The sequence below is a fragment of the Populus nigra genome, chromosome 9, assembly GCF_951802175.1.
Source record: "Populus nigra chromosome 9, ddPopNigr1.1, whole genome shotgun sequence".
In the NCBI taxonomy this organism is placed as follows: Eukaryota; Viridiplantae; Streptophyta; class Magnoliopsida; order Malpighiales; family Salicaceae; genus Populus; species Populus nigra.
Genome location: NC_084860.1, coordinates 7,597,626 through 7,623,025, shown reverse-complemented (window position 1 = coordinate 7,623,025; position 25,400 = coordinate 7,597,626). Strand labels below are relative to the sequence as shown.

Here is a 25,400-nt window from a genome sequence, read left to right as displayed (position 1 = left end):
AACTGGGCTGGGTTGAAAAAAAATAGAGGAAGAAAAAACCCGGCGTGACCCGGCAAGACCCAGTCAAAAATCCAGTTGCAACCCGTTGACTTTTGTTTTTTTTACTAAAACGACGTCGTTTCGATTTTTTTTTAAAAAAAATTGACCTGGGCGACCCGGTCAAAACCCGGTGATCAGGTCAAAACCCGGAACCCGAGCCTTGGACCGGACCGGGTCTGAAAACTATGCAATAAACTATAAAACAAACAAAAATACGTTCCAGTAATTATATATCACATTGTTAATGTAACTTTTCACAATGTTACACCGTTAAAAGAATGCATGTAGGTCATAGAGCTTGAAAGAAAATTAGGAAAATAAAGCAATCCTACAAAAAGAAAAAAAAACAGTATTCACTTGGTTTAAGAAATTAAAAATTACCAGTATGTTCAAATTTTAATGACAAGAAGAATTAAGTTATATCAACTTTTTAATTTTCAATAAGTTCAAATTTTTAGATTTTTAATAAATAAAGTTTTATTACTTTTTATTATACATACATCTAAATGGTATGGGGGAATCACTGTTCCCTCATACCCGAAATCACTGTGGATTACAACAGTAATCCACAGTGCATTCTTTTTTTTTTTTTTCATTTTTTTTCCAACTTTCCTTTGTTTTTTTTTGCATTTATTTTTTCTTTCAAAATTATTTTTATTTATTTTACTTTTTAAATATTGAGCTGGTTAAAAATTTTGCTTTGTAATTTTTTTCCTTTAAAATACTGTGCATTACTGCGGTGTTTTCCCACATAATTTTTCTATTTTATTTTTTTATTTTTCAAAATTATATTTGTCGATTTTTTTAATATTAAACTAGTTAAAAATTTTTCTTTGTAATTTTTTTCTTTTAAAATACTGTGGATTGCTGCGGTGTTTTTCCACATAGTTTCTCTATTTTATTTTTTTATTTTTCAAAATTATATTTGTCGATTTTTTTTAATATTGAGCTGATTAAGAATTTAGTTTTGTAATTTTTTCTTTAAAACATTGTTGATTGCTACAGTGTTTCTCTGCATGGTTTTTTTTTAATGATTTTCTCTGAAATTATCTTATTTTATTTTATTTTTTAATATTGAGTTGGTTAAAAATTACAGTTACAATATTTGAGGAAAACACTGTAATTTTCTTTGCAAATTACTGTGGATTGCTATAATGTTTTTTTCCACATAGTTTTTTTTTTGTTTTGTTATGTTTTTCCCTAAAATTGTCTTTGTCAATTTTATTTTTTAAATATTAAACTGGTTAAAAATTGCAATTACAAGTAAATACAAGTTTTTCCTCACAAAACACTATGGATTGATACAGTTTTTCCTCACATGTTTTTTTTCCAATTTCTTTTGTATTTTTTTGTAATATTTTTTTCCAAAATTATCTTCGTCAATTTTTTTTCTTCACATTGAGTTGGTTAGAATTTAACTTTGTAATAAAACTTAATCATGTGGGGAAAGCATTGTAGTTTTCCTCACAAAACATTGTGGATAACTACAGTGTCTTTCCATATGGTTTTTTTTTCTTATAATTTTTTTCAAATTATTTTCGTCAATTTTATTTTTTTAATATTGAGTTATTTGAGAATTACAATTATAAGTCATTACAAATAAGGCTAAATCATGTGGGGAAACACTGTGAATTGCTATAGTGTTTCCAACATGATTTTTTTTGGTGTTTTTTTGTTACTTTTTTTCTAAAATTATCTCTGTTGAATTTTTTTTTTAATATTGAGCTAATTAAGAATTTAGCTTTGTATTTTGTTTTTTTAAAACACTGTGAATTGTTGCAGTGTTTTTCCATATGATTGTTTTATGATTTTTTCCAAAATTATCTTTGTTGATTTTTTTTAAAAATATTGAGTTGGTTAAGAATTATAATTATAATAAAGTTAAATCATATGAGGAAAACGTTGTAGTTTTTCTCACAAAACACTGTGGATTGCTATAATATTTCTCTAAATGGTTTTTTATTTTATTTTATTAGGAAAAACACTGTAGTTTTCCTCATAAAATATTGTCAATTGCTACAACGTTTTTTCTTATGGGTTTTTTTCCTTCCAAAATTATTTTTGTTAGTTTTTTTTAATATTAAGTTGGTAGAGAATTTAGCTTTATATTTTTTTTGCTTTTTATTAACAGAAAAGCTAAATCATGTGGCGAAAATACTGTATCTTTCCTCACAAAATACTGTAGATTGCTACAAATTATTTTATTCAGTCTTTAAGTTTTTGATCATCAACACAATTTTTTTTCCATTATGAAATATTTGTTTTATTATACCTTTAGTTTTTATTATTTATTTAGCGTTGATTTATAATTATAATATTATTAAATATATTTGTTTTATAAGCTCGCGACAGCGAGCAACTTGCTTTCTAAAATACCCTTTAAAATAAGAAAAAAAAATCCCAATTCTCTTTATCCTTTTATAAAAACCAGGGCCATCAGGTGGACAACAAAGGTCACTTAACATGGTGGTGTTGGGTTCAATTCATGCTCCCTCCGCTCTCTCTCCACTCCAAAAGATGATCGTTTCTTCTTCAGATAATAAGAGCCTAGTTCTTGGAAGACGAAGAACCATAGCCTTTGGTTCCAGCGCTGTAGTACTGGCTTCCCTACTCAACTTGCACAATCCCAATTCAAACCCTCCTTTGCTTCACTCTGCCTTTGCCCAACAACAAGATGAACTTCAGCAACAAGAGGATAGAGTCGCTCACCTCTTCCAGGTTCCTCTCCCGCCCCACCCATTTAGCTTTGGACTAGAATCATTGAGTAGGAGATTATTTTTGTTTTAGATGTGCTAATTAGTGACCTTCTTAAGTTCTTGGCTGACTGACTATCAACAATGTGGTCACGGAGTTGTATGAGAAATATTTGCATCGCATGACTTGAATTTTTCCTTCATTGTTGGAGTCATTATTTGTTTATGTTCATGCTAGTGACATTTTGTAAAATTTATTTTGTAGGAATCCTCACCATCAGTTGTTTTTATCAAGGACATCGAGTTAGCTAAAGTTCCTAACAGGCCTGAAGATCGGTTTATGCTTACGGAGGATGAAAATGCCAAAGTCGAAGGAACAGGTTCGGGCTTCATCTGGGATAAGTTTGGTCACATTGTATGTATGCAGTTATTCTCTTTTTATGTTACTAACTCTAAAACTTGTCTCTGGCAAAATGTGATCTCTTCTTGGTTTACATGTAAATGAAATGATTAAAAGAAACTGCTTTGCCGATCAATACAAATTAGAAACTTAATTATCAGTATGTTTTACGGTGTCTATCCATCTTTTTTCATCGTCTGAAATATTTAATCTTACACATGCTTGGATTGTGCTGAAAATCACACTTTGATTCAAACCTTATCCAATCCTTTGAACATTCTTCTTGGCTTGATGAAGTTATTTCTTTTAGATCACAGGTATTAATCAGATATGCTTGAAAATGTTGTTCTCATCTGTTACAGGTAACAAATTACCATGTTGTAGCTAAATTGGCAACAGATAAAAGCGGATTACAGTGTTGTAAGGTCTTCTTCGTTTTTAGTAATATGCATTTCTGTAATTGTAGCTTACCTTTTCTTTCCCTTGATTTTTTTAATAATTCAGCTGAAATACTTTTCCTGAGAGGTCAAGTGCAGTGTCCACCATCTGAATTAAATGGCTCCTGGTCTCTTATCCTACAGGTATTTCTAGTTGATGCTGGAGGCAATAGCTTGTACAGGGAAGGCAAGATTATTGGTTTTGATCCATCTTATGATCTGGCTGTCCTTAAGGTATCGGATCGAACTTATGTGCAGTATATTTTAAACCTGTTCTTGATATATGCAGAGTACATTTTGTTACCATGATGAAATCATTAGAAAAGTTGCAATCGAGCAAGCAATGTCAGGGAAAGTTGCATAAGCTACCTTATGATCTAGGGCCCACTTGATGTCACTATGAATATATAACATATTTCGTGTCATTCAGAAAATTCTGAATACCACATGCAATTGCCCTATCATGCTCTGATTCTGTTTTTTGAGAATGCTCTTTGCATAACCCTTCTTTTTGGTCTTCATAAAAAAAAAGAGTATATTTTGTTTTTTTATTTATTATTATTTCTAAGTAAATCTTCTTATTCTACTGTCACCTGCAGGTCGATGTTGAAGGATACGAACTGAAGCCAGCTACTCTTGGTACTTCTAGGGAATTACATGTGGGTCAAAGTTGTTTTGCCATTGGGAATCCTTACGGATATGAAAACACACTAACAACAGGGGTAACTCCATTAACATGTCTGTTATATAGATATTTTTAGGACAATGGTCAGTACCTACTTGTAAGTTCCATGACTGTAAGCAAACATCAAATAGAAACATCCAGGCCCTTTTCATTGCAGATCAACTTTTCTATTTAGGGCATTCAAGAAGAGCAATGGTTCACTTTTCCTTTTGTGCTTACTTATCTATAGCCTGATGCCTTCTCTGGAATTATTATTTAGATTACTAAGTGTAGCATGTCATTTGGAACACATATGACAAGATATTTGTCACTGGAAATTAACCAAATAAATAATCAAAAGCATGATAATATGATATTGAGTTTCAATGATGCAGGTGGTCAGCGGCTTGGGTAGAGAAATCCCTTCACCAAATGGAAAGGCCATTCGTGGAGCTATTCAAACAGATGCAGATATTAATGCAGGTATCTTAAATTTCTTTAAATTAAACATTTTGAAATTATCCTGGTTTTAAGTTTCTAGCTCATTTATTTAAATATTTTTTTCATTACTAATTAGTAAAATGAGAGCAGGCAACTAATTTAAGGGGGCAATTTGGCTTCTCTTGAGTAGCCACTGTGAGACTTAGCTTTCATTCACTTCTACTTAAACTTGCTGGATCTTAACTTCATTAAATAGTGTTGTGGTATTGACTTCACACTGGAAATATGTGAGGTTTTTTCAATCTATTTTTCTGTTTACGTACTTTTATTGAAACTATTGGCCAAATCTTCCACTTCTAATCTATTCAACATATACAGGGAATTCAGGTGGACCATTGATTGATTCATATGGACATGTCATTGGAGTCAACACAGCAACCTTCACCCGGAAAGGTAAAATATGCTTTTCAGTTCTTTTGTTTCTCTTCATTCAACCTTTTGAGCAACACTTTAATAATAAATATTACTTTTCATATATCTTAAATATGTAAATGGATCAGCGTGGACTTGGACAAACTGATTTAAAAAGGTTGTCAAGGTTGTCTTTTGTGACATCCAAAGTTGTAGGGTTCTTTAGTAGTTTCAGCAAAATCTTATATCTCAACCCAAGTAAAATAAAGAAAGAAAACCATGCTAACATTTTGTATGTAGTAAGGCATTTGTAGACTCAATGATAGTTGTTTTGAGCTTGTTTGTTTCTCAAATCTGCTAATGCTATTTCTCAAGTGAGAAGTTCTTGGAAGATTAAGAAAACAGGGGGAAGAACTCCCTTTTAAGAGTGTCCTTAATTCCTGTAAGAATTACTTGTTATAAACTGGGGAGCGGGCTCTTTATCTCCAAATGATGATGTGCGTAGTTGTATTATTATTGTTATTATTGCTGAAAGTAATTTTTTTTCTAGCCATTGAGGTAGTCTGTTAGGATGATGCTTTTCTCGATTGCATGTTGAAACAATAACAGCTGAGTGGAACATCTAAACTGCATGTTGAAACAATAAGAACATTGTCCTCAACTGTATAGCAAACTGATATGGCAGTAAAAAGAAAGAAAGAATGGCAGTACCATCATGGATTGTATAATAGGAGAACTGAATTCTTTCAGTTCAAAGTGCATAATTATAATCCAGGTTTCACATTTATTGCAGGGACAGGGGCATCCTCTGGGGTGAATTTTGCAATACCAATCGACACGGTTGTGCAATATGTACCAATTCTTATTGTTTATGGAACTCCTTATAAAGATAGGTTTTGATCTTGTTTATCTTTTGTACTTGAGAAAGACTTGGGAGTGTAAATACTGCGACTTAAGCAAGGTCATCGCTATGCAGGCAATTCCAAGCATGTGGTCATGTGTATTTTTTGGGTTTTTTTTCATATGGTATATAAAACTATCTTTTTCCTCGTTGTATTGTTGATGGATTTTCTGCACTTGGCATCCACCATTTCAGTCTTGCCTTGTGAAGTGGGGAACTAGATTGTGGAATTACAGATTTTATAACTCGACATGAGACATCCTGGCTGCTGGACGACAGCAGATTCATTTAGTGTTAGAATTACTCATGGTTTTGGTATAAAAAACCTGTATGCTCATAAAATCAAGCAATCTTCAATTTGCTATGAGTGCATTTTCCGTCTCAAATCAGTAGGAACCCCTTGTTGTAAGAAGAGCAGGTGCTTGTACAGGGAACAATTGTTGGATTGCAGATTTATAAATTGTTCAATAGCTATAAAACTTCGAAATCTGACTTCCATTTCCTTCTTTTCCTTGGGACAAGACAAACAAGCATAAGGCAGCTCACATCCATAATTTTGGTTCCAAGAATATAATCCACTCTTTCCCTTTCCCATATTTCTCCTCCACCATTCAAGTTCGATTAGGTAAATCAAATGCAGTTCATCGGTGTTAATTATAATGGGGATGAAAAGGGGTGGGTTTCACAGCTCTATCCTCTTCTTCTTCTATGATGGACAAGAATTACTTCAAGCAGATGCTGGATTCATGACCCTCCCGGGCTTTTGATTCATGTTTAATTACCTGCTCTCAAGGCCTCAGCCAACAAATTCAATTCAATCTATTTTGAACATCATAAATAGAGTCCACATAAAACAATCGAGAACAATCACAAACAAACAAAGAACCCAGCAAAATTCAAATTCACAAGCTGTTCTTTTGCATTGTTAAAATAACAAGAAGGTAGAAAGATTTATTGAAACTTCAGGAGGGAGAGTTGGTTTACAATACAGAAATTGATTAATATATATAACCGCCAATAAGTTATGTTATAAATGACATTGTTTTTGTTCATGTAAACATATTTATTTTTTATAAAAACTTTATTTATTTTTAGTATTTATCAAATATCTTATTAATAAATCTAATATTTGATTAATGAATCAATACTAAAGATAAAGTTCTTGAAACAAAAATGCTTTACAAATTTTTTTTATAAAGTTGTTATAATTATGAAATTCATATTGCATCAAATCATTGTTCTTAAATGTTCCTGGTCAATGTTCTATTAAGACTTGATATTAATTAAAGTTGTTGAGATTAATACATGTTAATCTCACAAGCTGAAGTATGAAAGATACCTATAACTAATATATAGGTACTCGTCGGATAACATGTACTGTAAAGCCTCATATTTAGGATACAAATTAACATATTCAAAATAATAGATAACATGAAACTAGGGAGTTTTTTTTTGTGTATATATCTGAACTAAAATTTCAGTAGAATTTCCCTTAAATTTTAATGTTTTCAAATATCAACATTATTATTCACCTATACAAATTCTAATTGTACAACAAGATCCAACATGCATCTAGGATCATTTCAATATCCAATAAGATCAAAATAGACAACGTCTATTCTTTTAGCTTTTCCTTATTACATTCCATATCATGATTTCTATACAATCATTTTACATTTCTATTTAAAACATAAAAAAGCAAGATTATGCAAAATACTACAACAATCCAAAGAATTTAAGTTAATACATACATATTTAATAATATATTTAATTATATCTCAAAAGACAATAATGGAATTACATTACATAATAAATGTATTCTATTTCTAAATTTAACCATTATGAGCAATAATAAAAGAAGTTTACTGTTCAGCTCGAACTTTTGAGGATTGTGTAGTCAAAATAATTACAATATAAAAAATACTAATTAACAATTTATATGCCTATTTGGAAGAATAATTATCAAAATACAAATATTATTAACAAACATTTAAGAAATTTTACATCATCAATTATCCAATGGTATCTTTACCATTAATTCTTTTATATTATTCAAATCAATTATCCCAATTATATCATTTGGATCATCTATCACTTTGATGGCTCTAATTCCCTTAAGGTAAATTTATCATTTAAATCCATGGTCATCAGATAAATTGACTTTTTTAGTACCATTAAGATACTAGTCAATATTTAAATTCTTGGTCATCAGATAAACTGACGCCTTTAGTACCACTAAGATACTAGTCAATATTTAATTTTTCTTTTCAATTGTTCGATAATCACATCGCACTTAATATATATATGCATAAACAAGCAATTAAATAATTTCAACTATTTAACAACTAGATCCCTGAACAACTTAAATGGAGAAATGCAAAACACTTACTTAGTATCTGATCTCTAGATACAGTCCTCTGCTATTGTCCCAAACCTGTAGCCTCTCTTATTTCCATAAGAATCCAAACATCTATACAACATGGACACCATTGGAAACTCATACCAAAATTTTTCCTTTTGAAATTGTAGTAGTTCATTGTCAGTTAGAACAGTCAATTAGTTCACATTAGTTCAACCAATCGGTTGACTAGATGCTATTTAATTTCATTGGTTCCCTAACGGTCAAACAAACAATCAACCAATTTGATCAATCGAAATAGATGATAGCTAATTTCATTGTTTTTCCTATCAATCAGTTGATAAGATTATTTAGTAATTCTAAATAGTCGATTGGTTTGTGCAGCATATTAGATGTCAGTTCAGTTTTAGTTTTTTTTTATAAATAATTCTTAATCCAATAATTTATTTCATCATATAACATAATTGAACACCAATTTCATGTCAACTTGGACAAAAATTTTAGAATTATTCACACTAATTTGGCTGAAATACCTATTTAAAGGGAACATAATAGTTTTCTTTAATTTGTTTCTTAATTCACTCATTACCCATTTCTAATTCTTGTCCAAAAACATGATTCTTAAAAAAAAAAAACACAACTTTAAACATTTCAACCTATAAAATTCAACTTTGCATAATATACACATTTCTTCCTAAGCTTTAAAACATATAAAAAATTAAAATTAATCATGGTGAAAGTGATCCTTACCTCTTAACCATAAGAAATCACAAAGAAATTGATGAGAAATCAAGCTTTCCTCACTTCTTTTTCTCTTTCTTTTTTTAACTTCCAGCACCTCTATTTCTAAGCTTATAACCCTTCCCAAAACTTGAAATCCTTTGGTTTGATCATTTAAAAAACTTCTCCAAACACTTTAATCTTCCTCTCTTATGTGTTTTAGTGTAAGAAAATCAAAGAAATCATGAAATTTTTCTCTCCATTCTTCCTTTAATAACCATAGCTCTTGGCTTTCAAGAAAAGCCAAGAAAGCTATTTATATGCACCAATTAATTGTTATTTATAACATTTCCATTATGTTATAACTCAAGAAGTTTTTGTTACTCGGGTATCTTGTCTCAACGTAATTTTTACTTATTTTCCTCAAAGTTTTTATCCATAAAACTTCATTTTAGATAATTTAATATATTTATTTATTTATTTATTTTATTCCATTATATTTTTGGGTTAATTTTCTAGCATTTCCCTAACACAATAATATTTCTAACTGGGGTTTTACATTCTCCCCACCTTTAAGAATTTCGTCCTTGAAATTTCATCTCTTATATGCATCAATAGCTTGAGGTACTTCCTCTTCATTTGTTATTCTCTTTTCTAGGTCTTCCTTTTGATTTGAGAGCTTCTCCACAACCTTTATCATAGGAATCTTTTTATTCCTATGCTCGTTTTCACTCTTATCCAACACCTTTACTAGTTTTACTTATAAGGTCAAATCATTTTCTATTTCTAGAAGAACTTGTGGTAGTGCTCAAAACGGTTCTACTTCAACCTTTCGTTACAACAAAACATGAAACACATTATCAATCTTGGCCAATTATGGGGGTAAGGCCAACTTGTACCTATAAGACCAACCCTCTTCATAGCTTTAAAGGTTCTAATATACATAAGTGCAAACATCATTTTTATGCCAAACCATAACATGTGTTTTCAAGGGGCAACCTTCAAAAATACTTTATCTCCAACATTGAATTTGAGAGGCATCCTTCAATTGTCTATATAACTCTTTTGTCTATTTTAACATTTTATTTTTTATGATCCTTACCTTATCCATGGTAACTTGCACTAGCTCTAGCCCAATTAATTTTCTATTCCCAAGTTTCTCCCAGCACACAGGCATTCAACACCTTCTACCATACAAAGCTTTATAAGGGGCCATTCTTATTGTAGTCTAATAGCTGTTATTATAAGTAAACTCTACAAGAGGTAGGTGGTCTTTCCAATTTCTTCCAAACTCCAATATACATGCTCTTAACAAATATTTCAAAGTCTAAATCGTTCTTTTCAGATTGTCCATCAGTTTGAGGGTGAAAAGTCACACTCAAGTTCATACTAGTTCCTAAAGCAGGTTGAATGCTTATCCATAAATAAGAAGCAAACCTAGGGTCTCTATCCAAAACAATCGACACTAGTACCCATGTAACCTTACCACTTCATTCACATACATCTTTGCCAATTTATAGACTAAGTTTATCATCTTCATAGGTAAGAAATATGCAGATTTAGTCATCTGATCAATAATGGCCCAAATAGCATTATTGCCCCTCTCTTTTTTCTCTAGGTAGACCTGATACAAAATCTATTGTGATATCTTCCCACTTCCATTCAGTTATCAAAAGTGGCTGTAAAAGCCCTGTCGATTTTTAATATTCTACCTTCACTTGTTGACATACAACACACTTGGCCATATACTCAACCACTTCTTTTTTTATATTCGATGACCAATAAAATTCTTTTAAGTCCCTATACATCTTAGTATTTCCTGGATGTACAACAAATTTATATTCATGAGCTTCTTTTAACACTTTAATTTTAAGAGCATTTTTGTTTGGTAAAATACATTCGCCTATCCATTACCACCATTCCATCTGTTAAGATCCAGAAAGGAGTCTTAATCCCTGATTCCACTTTGGTCTTGATTTTATTCACTTCAACATCTTTTTGATGGCCCTCTCACTTTATCCTGAAGTATAGACTATATTGTTAATTAGGCCTACAAGGATCCCTCATGTCCCACTTATAATTGGGCATTTATACTATTCAATTCTATCAGTTCTCTCTTATCACATTCCACTAGTTCATCTACCATTGCTTTATTTTTGCGATTAAGAGCATCAACAATGATATTCATTTTTCCCAAGTGATAGTCTATTACACAATAATAATCCTTAATTAGTTCCACCCATCTCCTCTATCGCACATTTAATTTTTTTTTTGATATCAAGTACCTCAAAATCTTATGATTTATAAAAATCTAAACCTAATACTCATACAAATAATGTCTCTAAACTCACAAGGCAAATACTATGACAGCCAACTCTAGATCATGAATTGGGTAATTAACTTTGTGTGGTTTCAATTGTCTAGATGCATAGGCAATCACCTTTTCATGTTGCGTTAAAACACCCCCAATCCTTTCCTTGATGCATCATTATAGACTACAAACCCTTCGGATCTTGAAGGGAGGGTTAAGACTGGGACAATGATAAGCCTCCTTTTTAGTTCCTAAAAGCTCTTTTCATAGTCCTTAGACCATTCCCATTTAACTTCCTTCCTAGTTAATCAAGTCTGAGGGGTCGCTATCGTGGAAAACCCTTTTATAAACCTTTTATAATATCTAGCTAAACCATGGAAACTATGATTTTTTTTGTTATATTAGTAGGTCTTTCCCACTTCAAAATAGCCTCCACTTTTTTTGGATTCATAAATATCCTTTTTCCTGATGTGACATGCCTAAAAAAGATAACTTTCTTTAACCAAATCCGCACTTACTCAGCTTAGCATATAGTAGATCATCCTTTAATGTTTGCAATACACACCTCAAATATTGTTCGTACTCTAAGTACGTGCTAGAATGAATCAGGATATCATCTATAAACACTACAACATATTTATCTAAGTAAGGCCAGAAAACCCTATTCATCAAATCCATAAACATTACTGAAGAATTTCTTAATCCAAATGGCATTATCAAGAACTCATAATATCCATAATGAGTCCTAAAAATAGTCTTCAATACATCTCACTCCTTGATTTTCAACTGGTAATACCTCGACCTTAAGTCTATCTTTAAAAATACTCTAACTCCCTTCAACTAATCAAATAAATCAAATAAGTCATCTATCCTTAGAAGTGGATATTTATTCTTTACCGTCACTCTATTCAATTGTAGATAATCAATGTGGAGTCTAAGTGTGCCATCCTAATTTCTTACAAGTAGTACGAGGGCTTCTCACAACAAATTGCTTGGGTGTACAAACCTTTTATTTAATAGTTCTTCAAGTTGGATCTTCAACCCAACTAGCTCTGCATATGCCATTCTATAGGGTGGCTGGGCTATAGGAGAGGTCCCCAATAGTATATCAATAAAAACCTTTACTTCCCTTTATAGAGGTAATCCTAGTAACCCATTTGAATATACGTTAGAGAACTCCCTTACTATAGAGAGCCGAGACAATTTAGTTTCATCCTTTTTTGTATCTATCACATGGGCAAAGTATGCCATACACCTTTTCCTCATCAACTTTTAAGCGGTCATGGACGAAATCATGCAATTCGACATGGCATTCCTTTTTCCTTTAAACACCATTTTTCTACTATTTGGTTATTGGAGAGTTACTATTTTTGCAAAATAATCCATTCGAGCGACCAATCCATTCTTAGAATCATATCAAAGTCATGTAATTCTAAAGGTATTAAATTTACTTTCATTTTATATACACCAATACTAACCCCTAACCCTCTGTAGACATGGTTAATGTCTAAAGTTTCTCCTAAAAAGGTACTAATTATAAATCCCTTTTTTGTTTTACTAGGTTTACCCCAAGTTCTCCCATAATTTTCCTAGCTATAAATGAATGCGTTGCTTTAGGATCAATCAAAGTATATACAGATGAGGAATTCAATCGTAGCATACTTGCCACCATATCAGGAGCAACTCTGACCTTCTTCTGGGTCATATGGAACACTTCTCCCCGTGTTCTTTCTCTTTTAGCTCTCAAACGTCCCCTATTATGGTTGGCCCTTAATTATGTCGGTCTGGTAGGTATGTCTACTGTGACAAACTACTGCTGATTCTATATTAATTGTCTCTATCCTTGAACATAATTGATAATCCTTCTAGGGCATTCCCTCTTTAAATGTCTTTTTTTACACAATAATGATATCTCCAACATAAGTACAAACAATCTCTCCATCCATGTCCCTTCTGCCTATAAACATAATATTGACCTAGTGATGTTGAATAGTCTTCAAGATGCCTCTTCTTGTATCGGGAACAATGAGGATAAGTGATGGTTTTTTATTATGTAGTCCCTCTGGCTGAACTGGCCCTCAAGTTCGATTGTCCCCTAGTTGATCCTCCATCTGTACTTTGGAATTTCATCCATTCTTGACCAACTGTCACCCTTTCTAGACCAGAATTTCATCCTTTCTTCTTAAACTGGTTAAATTGTCTTATCTTACCACTATTTAGAAGAGGTGGTTTACCAGAAAAGTTAACATCCTTTCTCTTACCAACTTTATATTGGCTTGTTGGCCCTCACTACTACATGCCTCTAAGGTCAAAGCTATCTTTACCAACTCATTTGCTGTCTTGAACTACAATGCAATTAGCTCCTATTTTAAATCCTACTTGAATCTATCTCGAAGCCTCTCAATCACATGTTGTTCAATGGGAATGTAATGTGAGGCAAACATTGAGAGATCATGAAATCTCCTCTTTAACTCAATCACCGTCATATTTTCTTGCTTTACAGCCAAAAACTCATGTTCTTTAGCCTACGATGATATCAAGAGTAAAATTTATTCTCAAACTCCATCTTAAAGTCATCCCAAGATATTTCTTCGATGGTTCTCATCATCTGTACAATCTCTCACCAAGTTTGTGCCTTATTTGAAAGTAGTTGAGTGGCATAATCCACTCGTAGCTCTTCTGCCACTCTTATCTAATTTAGAGTGTTTTTTAATTTCTGTATCCATCTCCATGAAATCACTGCATCATGTTCTTCTAAGAAGGGCTCATAGCCCATCTCTCTCATATTTTTCACTAAACAAACTAATCCAACCATACTATCTTTGAATGTTGGGACTCTTAGGGCCACTAAGGCTGCTGGAGTTGTTGCACTAGACATGCTGGCAACCATTGTTCTCACTGTCTAATATATGAAAGCAAAATCAACATGAGGTATGAGGGTCCACATAGGTGTTTCAGGTGGATGTCTCACTTTTTGTCTCTCTCCCTCTAATGTCACTGGCTATGAAATTCTAGCCTGTAATGAGGCTGAGACATCCCTGAGTTCCACTTACTTTTCTTGTCCTAACTACACAGATATTATCGGCATATACAATGTGGTATAAGCTAAGGGATCTTCCATCTGCCTCTCAACTACACAACATTTTTTATTCTTTCTCTGTGCTAGAGATGGGTCAGTATTGGCTCCATGTCTAGTACGTATCATCCTATTACATTTTAACACAAGTCATTCTTCATTCCAAGTCTACTAAACTAAAGCCAGGGTTTTGATACCAACTATAATGACCTCATATTTAGGACATAAATTAACATATTTCAAATCATAGATAACGTGAAACCACGGAAATTGTTTTTGTACACACACACACACACACACACACACACACTAAAATCTCAGTAGAATTTCCCTTATATTTTAATATTCCCAAATGTCAACATTATTATTCACTGGTACAAATTCTAATTTTACACAAGATCCAACATCTGAGATCATCCATTTTTTCAGTTTTCCCTCGTTACATTCAACATAATGATTTCTACATAATCATCTTTTAAACTTAACATAAGCAAATTGTACAAGATTCATGAATTAAATTCCATACATTTCTAGCTAAGACATAAAAGAGTAAGATTATGCAAAATACTATAATGATCTAGAGAATTTAAGTTAATACATCCATGTTTAATAATATATTTAATTATATCTCAAAAGACAATACTGGAATTACTGATGCAACCATATTATTCAATAGTTTCACCGACATTTAACTAGTGTTTTGCCTATGTTTTATATATAAAATGCCTTGATATTCTTTGTTTTATGTTTTGAAGGCGGATGGAAGATGTAAAAATGAGTAAATTGGAGGTAATTAACAGATTTGACCTTTAGTAGATGTTTTGTGCAAAGCATGAGTTCTAGAGGTCGAAATGAAGTGATTCCAGTGGCATTAAAAAACTAACATCCATATCTTTTTGGACATATAAGGCAAGAAAATAAAATAAGAAAGAGCATGGAAATCACAGCCTTCAAAGTCAAATCTTGCAATCTGCTAGTATTGACCTTTGGCCATTCCAACTTGAATATCTTGACCTATAGAAATCCAATTGATGCAAACTCAATGGTTTTGGATTTTAGACTCAGATACATATCAACTCTCTAAATTTCAACAAAAAACAATGTCATATGAGGGAGATATGATTTTTCAAAGATGACAACTGAATTTTACCAGCAAATAGTTTTGGTGAAGAAACGAGTCCAAATTACGTTCAGAGGCATCTAAACTGACATCGAAGTTTTTATTTCAGCAATTTAGCTACTTTAAGTCCAAGCTTGAAGATTTCATGCAGGGCTATTTCTCTTTTTTAGGAAATATTATTGAAGTATTTAAATATAAACTGTCTACTTAACGGAGGACTATTTTGTAAAATAGAGACTAGGGTTTCCTAGGATATAAAAAGAATGAGAGAAGAGAAGGGAGGGAGCCAGCTAAGAAGAGAAAAATGATCCTTTCAACTAAGAAACCCGAAATCATGCATTCCTCCTTCTTTTTAATTAGTTGTTCAACAAACATGTAAGGCTAAACTCTTTTTCTTGGTTGCATGGACACAGAAACCTTCAGATTTCAAGAACCATGAGATCTATTTTACCTTTTCTTTTCAGTTTATATGATGAATATGTTTGTTCTCCTATGTTTATTTTTCTTATGATTGTTTATTTTAATTGCTAGAGTTGACTCTAAGTTATTATTGTAGACAATCTATTGATAAGTTTGATATCAAAACCGGAGTTGTGGTATATGAACTTGTGAAGCAATTGAGTTTAATAATTATGGCAGATCTACGTTATTAATCTTAGGGAGAACATTTAATCAAATCAAACACAGACTGCAGATAATTATGTTTTCTTGATTAATAAATTTATCTAGTTTTTAAGACTTCCATTAAATTAAATTACTAGTGCGAACACTGTGGTTGTTTGATGGTTAGGGTTAGTTATACGGCGGATCCGTTAACTAACCAATGTTAATAAGATATAAATATTCAAAATATAAATTGATGTTTTGTTTCCATAACCAATTCTGATTTCTATAGGTGGATGTTTACTTGTGACCAAGGTTTATTCTCTTGATTATTTTCTGATTTTATTTAATTTTGCTTGATAGTTTTTTGTTTTTTGTTTTTTGCTTTAGCCTAGATAACTTCACAACCCCCCAATTCCATATCATATAGCATAAAAATCTGACTTGAACCTTCCTCATTGAATCAATCCCTTGCTTGCTCTATACTATCTTGTGTGTTGCGTTTTAAGTTAGGGTAATTAATTTGTACAACCGCGACATTGCAACAATTACATTACATAATAAGTGTATAATATTCTTAAATTTAACATTAATGAAAGATGTCTACTATTTAGCTTGAACTTTTATGGATCCTGTAGTCAAAATAAATACAATATGAGAAATACAATTGAACAATTCATATGTCCAGTTCGAAGAATCATTATCAAATTACAAATATCGTTATCTAACAACTATCTTAACTGATAGTATCATTAATTCTTTTATATCATTCAAATCAATTATCCTAATTACATCATATAGGTCATTTGTCACTCTGATAACTCTAATTTCTTTAAGGTAAAATTATCGTTTAAATTTCTGATAGTTAGATAAATTGACGCCTCTAGTACCACTCAAGTACTAGTCAATATTTAAATTCTCAGTCATTAGATAAACTAACATCTCTAGTACCACTCAAGTACTAGTCAATATTTGAATTCCCAGTCATTAGATAAATTAATGCTTCTTCAATCACTAAGCTACTAGTCAATATTTAAATTCTTGATCATTAGATAAATTGACGCCACTAGTACCACTCAGGTACTAGTCAATGTTTAAATTCTCGATCGTCAGATAAACTAACGCCTTTAGTACCACTCAAGTACTAGTCATTATTTAAATTCTTGATCATTATATAAACCAACACCTTTAGTACCACTTAGGTACTAGTCAATATTTAAATTCCTGATTGTTAGATAAACTAAAGTGTCTAGTACCACTCAGGTACTGCTCAATATTTATTTTTTCTTTTTAATTGTTTGATAATCACATCGGGCTTAATATTTATGCATAAATAAGCAATTAAATAATTTTGATTATTTCAAAACTAGAGCTTTGAACAACTTAAATGGAGGAATGCAAAACATCTACATGATGTCTGAGTTCTAGATACTGTTCTTTGATGCTATCCCAAACCTGTAGCCACTATTGTTACCTCAGGAATCCAAACATCAATACAACATGAACAACATTGGAAACTCATACTATATTTTTTTAATAGTAATAGTTCAGTGTTAGTTATAATAGTCAACCGGTTCATATTGGCCTAACCAAAGTTATCAAAGCCAGTGATTCCATAATCCGGGTCAAGGGTTTAATGTGTTAATTTGTGAAGCTTTAGTTGATCTAATATGTCACCATCTCAATACTCAATATTCAATAATTCAATAAAGCATATTATCTTGATTTTTTAAAGATGAACTATGCTTTTCGGGCTGCTTTTGGACCCGTTAATTTGATTGAGTCATCTCAAAGCAACTTCTAAATAGTTTGATTTTAAACCCGAGCTAGACAAGGAATCGAGTGGGGTGGTTTCAAGATTGACTCATTGCACAAGATTTAATAATAATGTTAAATAATTCCTTACAACCTAGATTCTATTTTTATATTTAAATTTGCTCTAACTTGCAGTGTAGCACAAAACTGAAACTAGTCTATACATTAAATTACATGGCTATCAAAAGGATATACAATATTTAACATTGTTAAGTATCATAAAAATTAAATTAAATATTAATAATTTTGGAAACTAAGGATTAAATTGAGAAAGGTGGCCAAATTAGAGAGTTTAATTAATTTAATTAAGGGTGAAGTTGAAAAGAAAATCCAAGATTAAAACCCTAATGGAATGAAAATTGAAAATCTAAAAATTCAGGGATCGCAATGAAAAGGCAAAAAATTCTTTGAACTTAATTAAATTTTAGGTTTTGTTTTTTAAAAAATGTTATTTTGATTATTTATATTCTTCTCCAGCAAAAAACACAGCTAATTCAATCCTAAAATTACATGCATACAATCTAAAAAATCCAACAATCAAACCTTAATTGATTCTCAGTCGTCTAAATCCCAATAAATTAAGCCCTCAAATTCAAGCAATCAAAATCAAAACCCAAAATTCTAGCTTAATCACAACCCATAACTGCAACTTTCTTCTCCATTTAAACCAAAAATTTGCAACAAAAAGGAAAAAAAACCACAGCCTCCACATTCTACAACCCACATAAGACCCTCACTGAAATCCTCTCTCTTCACCACCCTGAACCTTCTCAGTAGGAACCTTCGTCTCTATTTTCCACTACTCCCATATGCATTGTTTAAAAAAATGATGAAACTAGACATTATGCTATTGAACATGTAAGGAGAAAGAAGAGTTGTTGTGCATTTGCTCAATTATTAGGGTTTTTATTTTTCTCTTTATAGTTTTAATGCCATGACTACTAAACACGCCTCCAAGCTGCAGGGATTTGTGGCACATTCTTCGAGTGCTAATTGCCTTAAGATTGGCTGGAAATCATCCAGGGTTATTGTTACCAGAGGAAAATATCTGGTACGAATCAAGTCAGGTCTAAATTTTTTCTTAAAATTTCTGGTGACAAGTTTTGCGAGATTAGACATATCTCTTAATTCGTACATCGAAACGCCTTGAAATTTTATTATGAGATACTAGACACATGAAAACATATTTTTGGTAATTTTTCCGGTAAAATGAAGTTTGGGAACAAATTATTTTAGATAAATGAAGTTACTAGACAAATCTTGTCAAATCTGCCAAACTAGACCTTTGTATACTATTTGGGATATATCTAGAGTTATAAGTGGAATTTTTCTACGATTCAAGTTGTTCTAGAAAATAGACATCTTAAGATCTCCAACCATATATGGTAACCTAGTAATTCATCCAGATGAGAGAGAACGACATGTTTGAAGTCATAAATCAAAAAATGTAAGAACGTGTGAAAATTGGAGATTCAGGCTACATGGAGAAATTTTGGCATGGAGGTTTTGTTTTTATTATCCTATTTTATTTATTTATTTATTTATTTTTGAATAAGTAGTTTTAATTTAGGTTTGTTATGGCCTATTAAACATTATTTAGGGGTTTATTTCATTATTGAACTTATGTTAATTGATTAGTAGTTTAGGCCTATTAGCTTGCAATCTAATATAGGTCTATTAGGGTTAGATAGAGGAGACATTATTATGTTTTTTTAGCTGCAAATTTCAAAAACAAGTTGAAGAATAAAAGTGAGTTTTTCTTTTGTTTGCTTGTGGCAAAACAACTTTTATTTGCAAGGACAAAGATCATACACCAACTTATCGGAGATTAATTGGCTTCATGGCGTCATTCACATACTTAGGGTTCTTAGATACAAGGTTTTCTCTAGGTTCAAGTTTTTTGTTTCAATACTTTTAGTTTTTAGGTACATGGTTACCTCTGGGTAAAGATTTATCAAACCTAATTTTTGACTTTCCAAATTATTATCTACTTCGTTGGAGGTTGCTTGACCACATGATTAAGATGTTCACATCAAGATCATAAAGTCAATCTTTAGGCTATTGTTAAGCCCAATTCTATACTGAGTTTGTTCGAACATACAAGTGGGATTGATTCAGTAAACTTTGATTCTTAAGAAGTCCCTTGTAGTTGTGAGTGACACAATTAAGCTTTGGGGTTTAAAGGTGGAAAACATTGTTCAAACACTCATTGCCTATAGATCCAATTGCATTTTTGTTGGCTTTCACCTTTTTGGAGAGTTCTTCGTATGTGGTTCCCTGAACTCAAATCTTAAGATATAGGATATCAGAAGGAAGGGCTATATTCATGTTAATTTAATATTTCTTTTAGCCAATTGGTTACTTACACGTGACATTATTATATTCATGTAAATACATATTTATTATTAATAAAGGTTTAATTTGTCTTCAATATTTATATAATATTAGATTAATGAATCTAGAGTAAAAATAAAGTCTATGAGATAAAAATTCTTTGCAAAGGAAATTATAAAGTTCTTATAATTATGAGGTTCATATTGCATCAAAACATTGTTCTTAAAATGTTCATAGTCAATGCTCTCTTAAATACTGGATATTTATTAAAGCCGTAGAGACTGATCCATATTATGTTCTTTCCTTTAAAAAAGAAAGAAGTTGTTCTCATAAATTGAGGTATAAGAGATACCTAGAACTAATACGTATGTGTTTGTTATAAGATATGTACACTAAACTGATTTGCATGAGAATTCCATATGGAGAGATCACCTATGTCTATGAAAAGGCTCACGTGACAGTTGTGTAAGTGATCCTTAGGCTTGAGATCAGTAAGTTATCTTATATAGAAAATGTTAAGCTTTGATCCTATTACATGTTATCTTAATCGAGGTAACATAAGGGCAAACATTGGATATAACATGAACTATATGAAGGTATTCGAGTGATCAAGAGAGGATTCATCACCCAATGTGAATTAGGAAAATTATTCCATATGTTCTCAAATAGTATTGACTGAGAAATCCTTGGCCATGATAGAATGAGATTTGCAAAGTATTTCAAATCTTATTCAAATGATCAATAATTATTTTGTAGAGAATAAACATGATTTAACATGATAAACATACTTCATGCTTTAATGTTAAATCAGAACATTATTGATAAAAAGATATTAGTTATATTAAGAAACTAGTTATTGAAAGGTTAAGTCAAACCACTAATGACTTTTCTAATATTTAGGGGATTATGACACATTACTAGATGATGCATCTGATCTTCAAATATAAATTAATCAATTGTTGAATTGATAATAAATTAAATTATTTAATTTATTTAATTATAAATATCATTTATATTTGGGTCAACTTATTAGGAACCTAATGGGTCACACACATCAATAACCATTAGTTAGAAATTAAACTGAGATGATTCAATTAAGTATAACTTGATTAAAATATATTTTAAAAATTAAGGACCATAATATAATTAATATAGAGATTATATTTCTAGACCTAAAAAAATCAAGTAAGGATTTGATTGAGTTAATTTCTAAAATTGTCCTAAATTAATATATGAATATTATTTAAAAAGCAAATTAACATTTTACCAATTTATAAGATGTTTCAGATTTTCTTATAAATAGTAAGCTATGTCTCTTATTTTAGAGAGTAGTTATCTATTAGACAGAAAAACTACGTAAGTCATAGAATAAAGAGTTAACACTTTAGACATAACATTCCCTCTTTTCTAAACTGAGATTTAGAAGATTTCTCATCAGTGGTTCATGTGAATTATCATTGGAGGCTAAATAATTGGACGACTTGTGGTTTATAACAACCCAACCTTTAAAGAATTATTCAAAACTAAATAATATCAGATTTTCAGGTAATAAATCTCCATACAACTCTAGATCTGTTTAACGAGATCCGAGAAACTCCCAAATAATTTTGTTGTATTATTTTTGCTGCATGTATATCCTTCGGTAACCCAATCATTCACACTTACAAGGGCCACACTCGAGGAGTGAATGAAATCAGATTTACCCCAGATGGTCGTTGGGTTGTATCTGGTGGAGAGGACAATACAGTAAAGCTGTGGGGTTTGCTTGCTGTAAATCTATTCAAGTACCATGAGGGCCAGATTGAGTGCATAGATTTTCATCCCCTTGAGTTTCTTATTGCAGCAGGTTCTGCTGACAGGAGTGTAAAAATTTGGGACCTTGAAACCTTTGAGCTAATAGGTTCTGCGGGGCTGGAGACAACTGGAGTGTTCTTTGACCTTTAATCCTGATGGCAGGACTCTACTATGTGGATTGCATGAAAGTTTGAATTCTCATGGGAACCAATAAGATGCCATGATGCTGTGGATGTGGGATGATCCAGGTTGTCAGATCTCAATTTTCACGAAGGAAACCTTCTTGGATGCTCATACAATCAGAGCTGTGTAGGAGTGTGGGTAGTAGGTATCTCGCGTATTAAATCGTATGCAATTGGAAATGTTAACTGATTCAACAGTCATTCAGAATCTAAATCTGGTGCAATTGGGAACCAATCAGTCCTGCTTGAGAACAACGCAAAGACTAGCATGGGAAGGTTATATGTTTCACAATATTCTAACGTTTTAGTAAAGGAAACAAAATCTCTTTGAAGGTTGTCAGTTTCTCAAAATTCAGATCCTGGGAAAGAGTCCTTTAAAGAATCAAAGATTTTGCCTTCCACATGAAGGGGTGCTCCTCAAAGAGTGAACTTAAGTACTGGGTTGAAGACTACTATGACCGGTCCTATAACAGTTCCCGGCGCAGCAGCCTCAAAGAGGAGTTCTACGAAGGTCCTTTCAGCTGCTAATGTTCCAGTCTTGAACAAGGCAGATGTCATACCTGTAATTGTCCCCAGAACTAACTCCATGTCGGAGCAAGTAGCTGTCTCCAGAAAAGCCATTGGTATTGCTGCTAGGACAATGCCATTTTCTTTGCAGTCGAAGACAACTGATTTCCGGAAATTTTCAAATTGCAAAGAGGACATGGACCAGCCTACTACCTCTATCCAGTCTTGGACAACAGGTTGCAAGGCTACAGAACTGATCAGTTTATGGATAGGAATATTACTCCTGTAGTTAAAGGGAATTCACGGAATATCAACTGCTGAACGAAATATTAGGGATTGTTAAGGTTAATATGCTGTAACTTTATTGTGACACAGCTATTTAACCTAGATTTTAGTCAATTAACTTGTGTTATAAAGAAAGTAATTATAGTTAGATTAAAAGGTAATTAAGATGAACAAGTGTAAGGCTAAGATATGTTTAAAGAGTTTATATTATACTTATTTGAGATACCATTAGTGAATCCTCTAACCTTGATAATTGTTTTATCCTTGTTCGACCTTACATCAATATCACATATCAAAAGTTCTCTTCAACTCCTTTTCATTTGTTGTTTATAATTTTATATAGTTCACCTCCCTGTGGTTTGATCCCGGTTTTACCGGGTTATTTATTACTTCAACACTCCTGCACTTAGGATAAAACATCAATCTTTTGATCGTGTCAGCTACCACGGTAAGAGCTGGTTTTGGACAAATAAAGAGTTGTTGGAGAGGGAGGGAGGCTGTTGATGGTGTGCTAATTTTGGGTGAATCAGAAGAGCGGGGAAGCTTTGTCTATGGCTGGGTACGACAATCAATTTCGGTTGAAAAAGATGGTTTCGATAAAAACTTTATGTGTATGGTGGGTTATGGTTATGAGGATGGTGATGTTGTGCTACTGGTTCATGGAGTTATCAAGTGGATTGGGTCTGTCAAGTGGAAGAAGCTAGTGTGGTATGGTGTGGTGTGCGATGGAAGGAATTTATGTTTGTTATTTTAGGATGTGAAATGCAGTTCTAGATGACAGTGATGAGGGGGATCTGGTTAATGGTGAGTAAAATAATGTGTTGGTTGTTGGTATCAAAGGCTTGTTTTGGTAGAGTGTAATTGTAGGCAGGTTTGGTCTAAGGTTAAAGACGAGGTGTTAGGTTGAGGATGGCTTAAGTGTGAGTTACTGGTTTTGGCAATAACCACGGCTAAAAGGAAAAGGGAGATAAGTGTTAATGAGGGAAGGACCATCGGCGTGAATAGGGAAGGGTGAAGCTATTGGGGAGGATAGTGGCGTATGAACAGATAAGTTGGTAATGATGTTTTTGTTTTTTTTCTTGTGGCTGACGACTTCTCTTTCATTTTTGAAAATGGATTATGATTTTTTAGTATGGGTGTGGGTTCTATTTTATGGCTCCCACTCTTCTTTGTGTGTGTGTGGCAACTATTTATTGGTAAATTGCTTGGTGACCAAGCAACCCCAAAAACAATTTGTCCCTCAACTTTTTGTTTTCACATTTAGTCCCTTTGTAAATTTTGATTCTTCATATTATTTTATTTTTTTTAAAAAAAGCAACTTCAACATTGACTTAAAAAGTTTGTTAACAACTAAATATGTAGAAAAAGATGCTGCAGTGACACAAAGATGTCAAAAATATTTTTTTTGTATTTATTGTTTTTTGCTATTTTTGTTTTGTTTTTCTTAAAAATACTTCAAAAATTAGGTAAAAAATTAGGTAGCAACAGTGTATATGAAATTAATAATGTTATGAATTATTGAGAATAGATTATGTAATGCTGGATATAATAAAGATGAGATCTAGGATGATTAGATCGAGATCGAGAATGGGGTTATGAGTTTGGTATGGTTTATGGATAAGAGGTGTGATTGATTTTGATATGAATTGATATCGACTCTTGGGATATTCAAAATACAAAGGAAACTCTACCTAAATTTTGGTAGGACGATAGTTAAATTATGAGTTATATGCAATACTAAAAAGTAATAGATGATTAAAATTTGAAGTGTAAGGATCGAGTTTAACTAGTTAACTGATTGAGTTATCAAACAATCCAGTCGATCCTTTAGGAAGAAAAAATCTAGCAATTTCCTAAACTATCTTTAATGATGCCATGAATGTCATGTATCAAATTATAGGGATTTTACTAAAGAGTTCTCTGATGTGTTTGTTTGGACATACATCAACATGCTTGGGCTAGATACTAGTATTGTGGTACATTTATTACCTCTAATAGAGAGGTGCCAATCCATAAAGCATAAATTAAGAATAATGAGGCCAAACATCCTAATTAAGGTGAAAGAAGAAGTGAGGAAGTAGTGGGATGTAAGTTTTCTAAAAATGTTTAAATACCCTTAATGGGTATCAAACATAGTGGTACTGCCCAAGAAAGATAATAAATTCGGGGTATTTATGGATTTTAGGGACCTTAATAGAGCTAGCCTGAAAAATGACTTTCCACTCCCCCATATTGACTTGCTTGTAAACAATGCTGCAAAGAAACCCACTTGCTCTTTCATGGATAGGTTTTTTAGTTTTAACCAGAT

At 32.1% G+C, this 25,400-nt stretch overlaps 1 protein-coding gene and 1 pseudogene across 1 annotated transcript; both read left to right on the top strand.

The window, feature by feature from the left end:
* The first annotated feature begins 2,463 nt into the window (after positions 1-2,463).
* On the top strand, positions 2,464-6,134 carry LOC133703133 (protease Do-like 5, chloroplastic). The gene is made up of 8 exons (XM_062127569.1): positions 2,464-2,757; positions 2,998-3,147; positions 3,495-3,557; positions 3,714-3,803; positions 4,169-4,291; positions 4,629-4,716; positions 5,053-5,127; positions 5,879-6,134. Exons 1-8 carry the CDS (start codon positions 2,503-2,505, stop codon positions 5,983-5,985), a joined length of 951 nt encoding a protein of 316 aa, XP_061983553.1. The 5' UTR covers positions 2,464-2,502; the 3' UTR covers positions 5,986-6,134.
* Positions 6,135-18,924: 12,790 nt separating this feature from the next.
* LOC133702730 (katanin p80 WD40 repeat-containing subunit B1 homolog KTN80.3-like) lies at positions 18,925-23,150 on the top strand (annotated as a pseudogene).
* Positions 23,151-25,400: the final 2,250 nt, after the last annotated feature.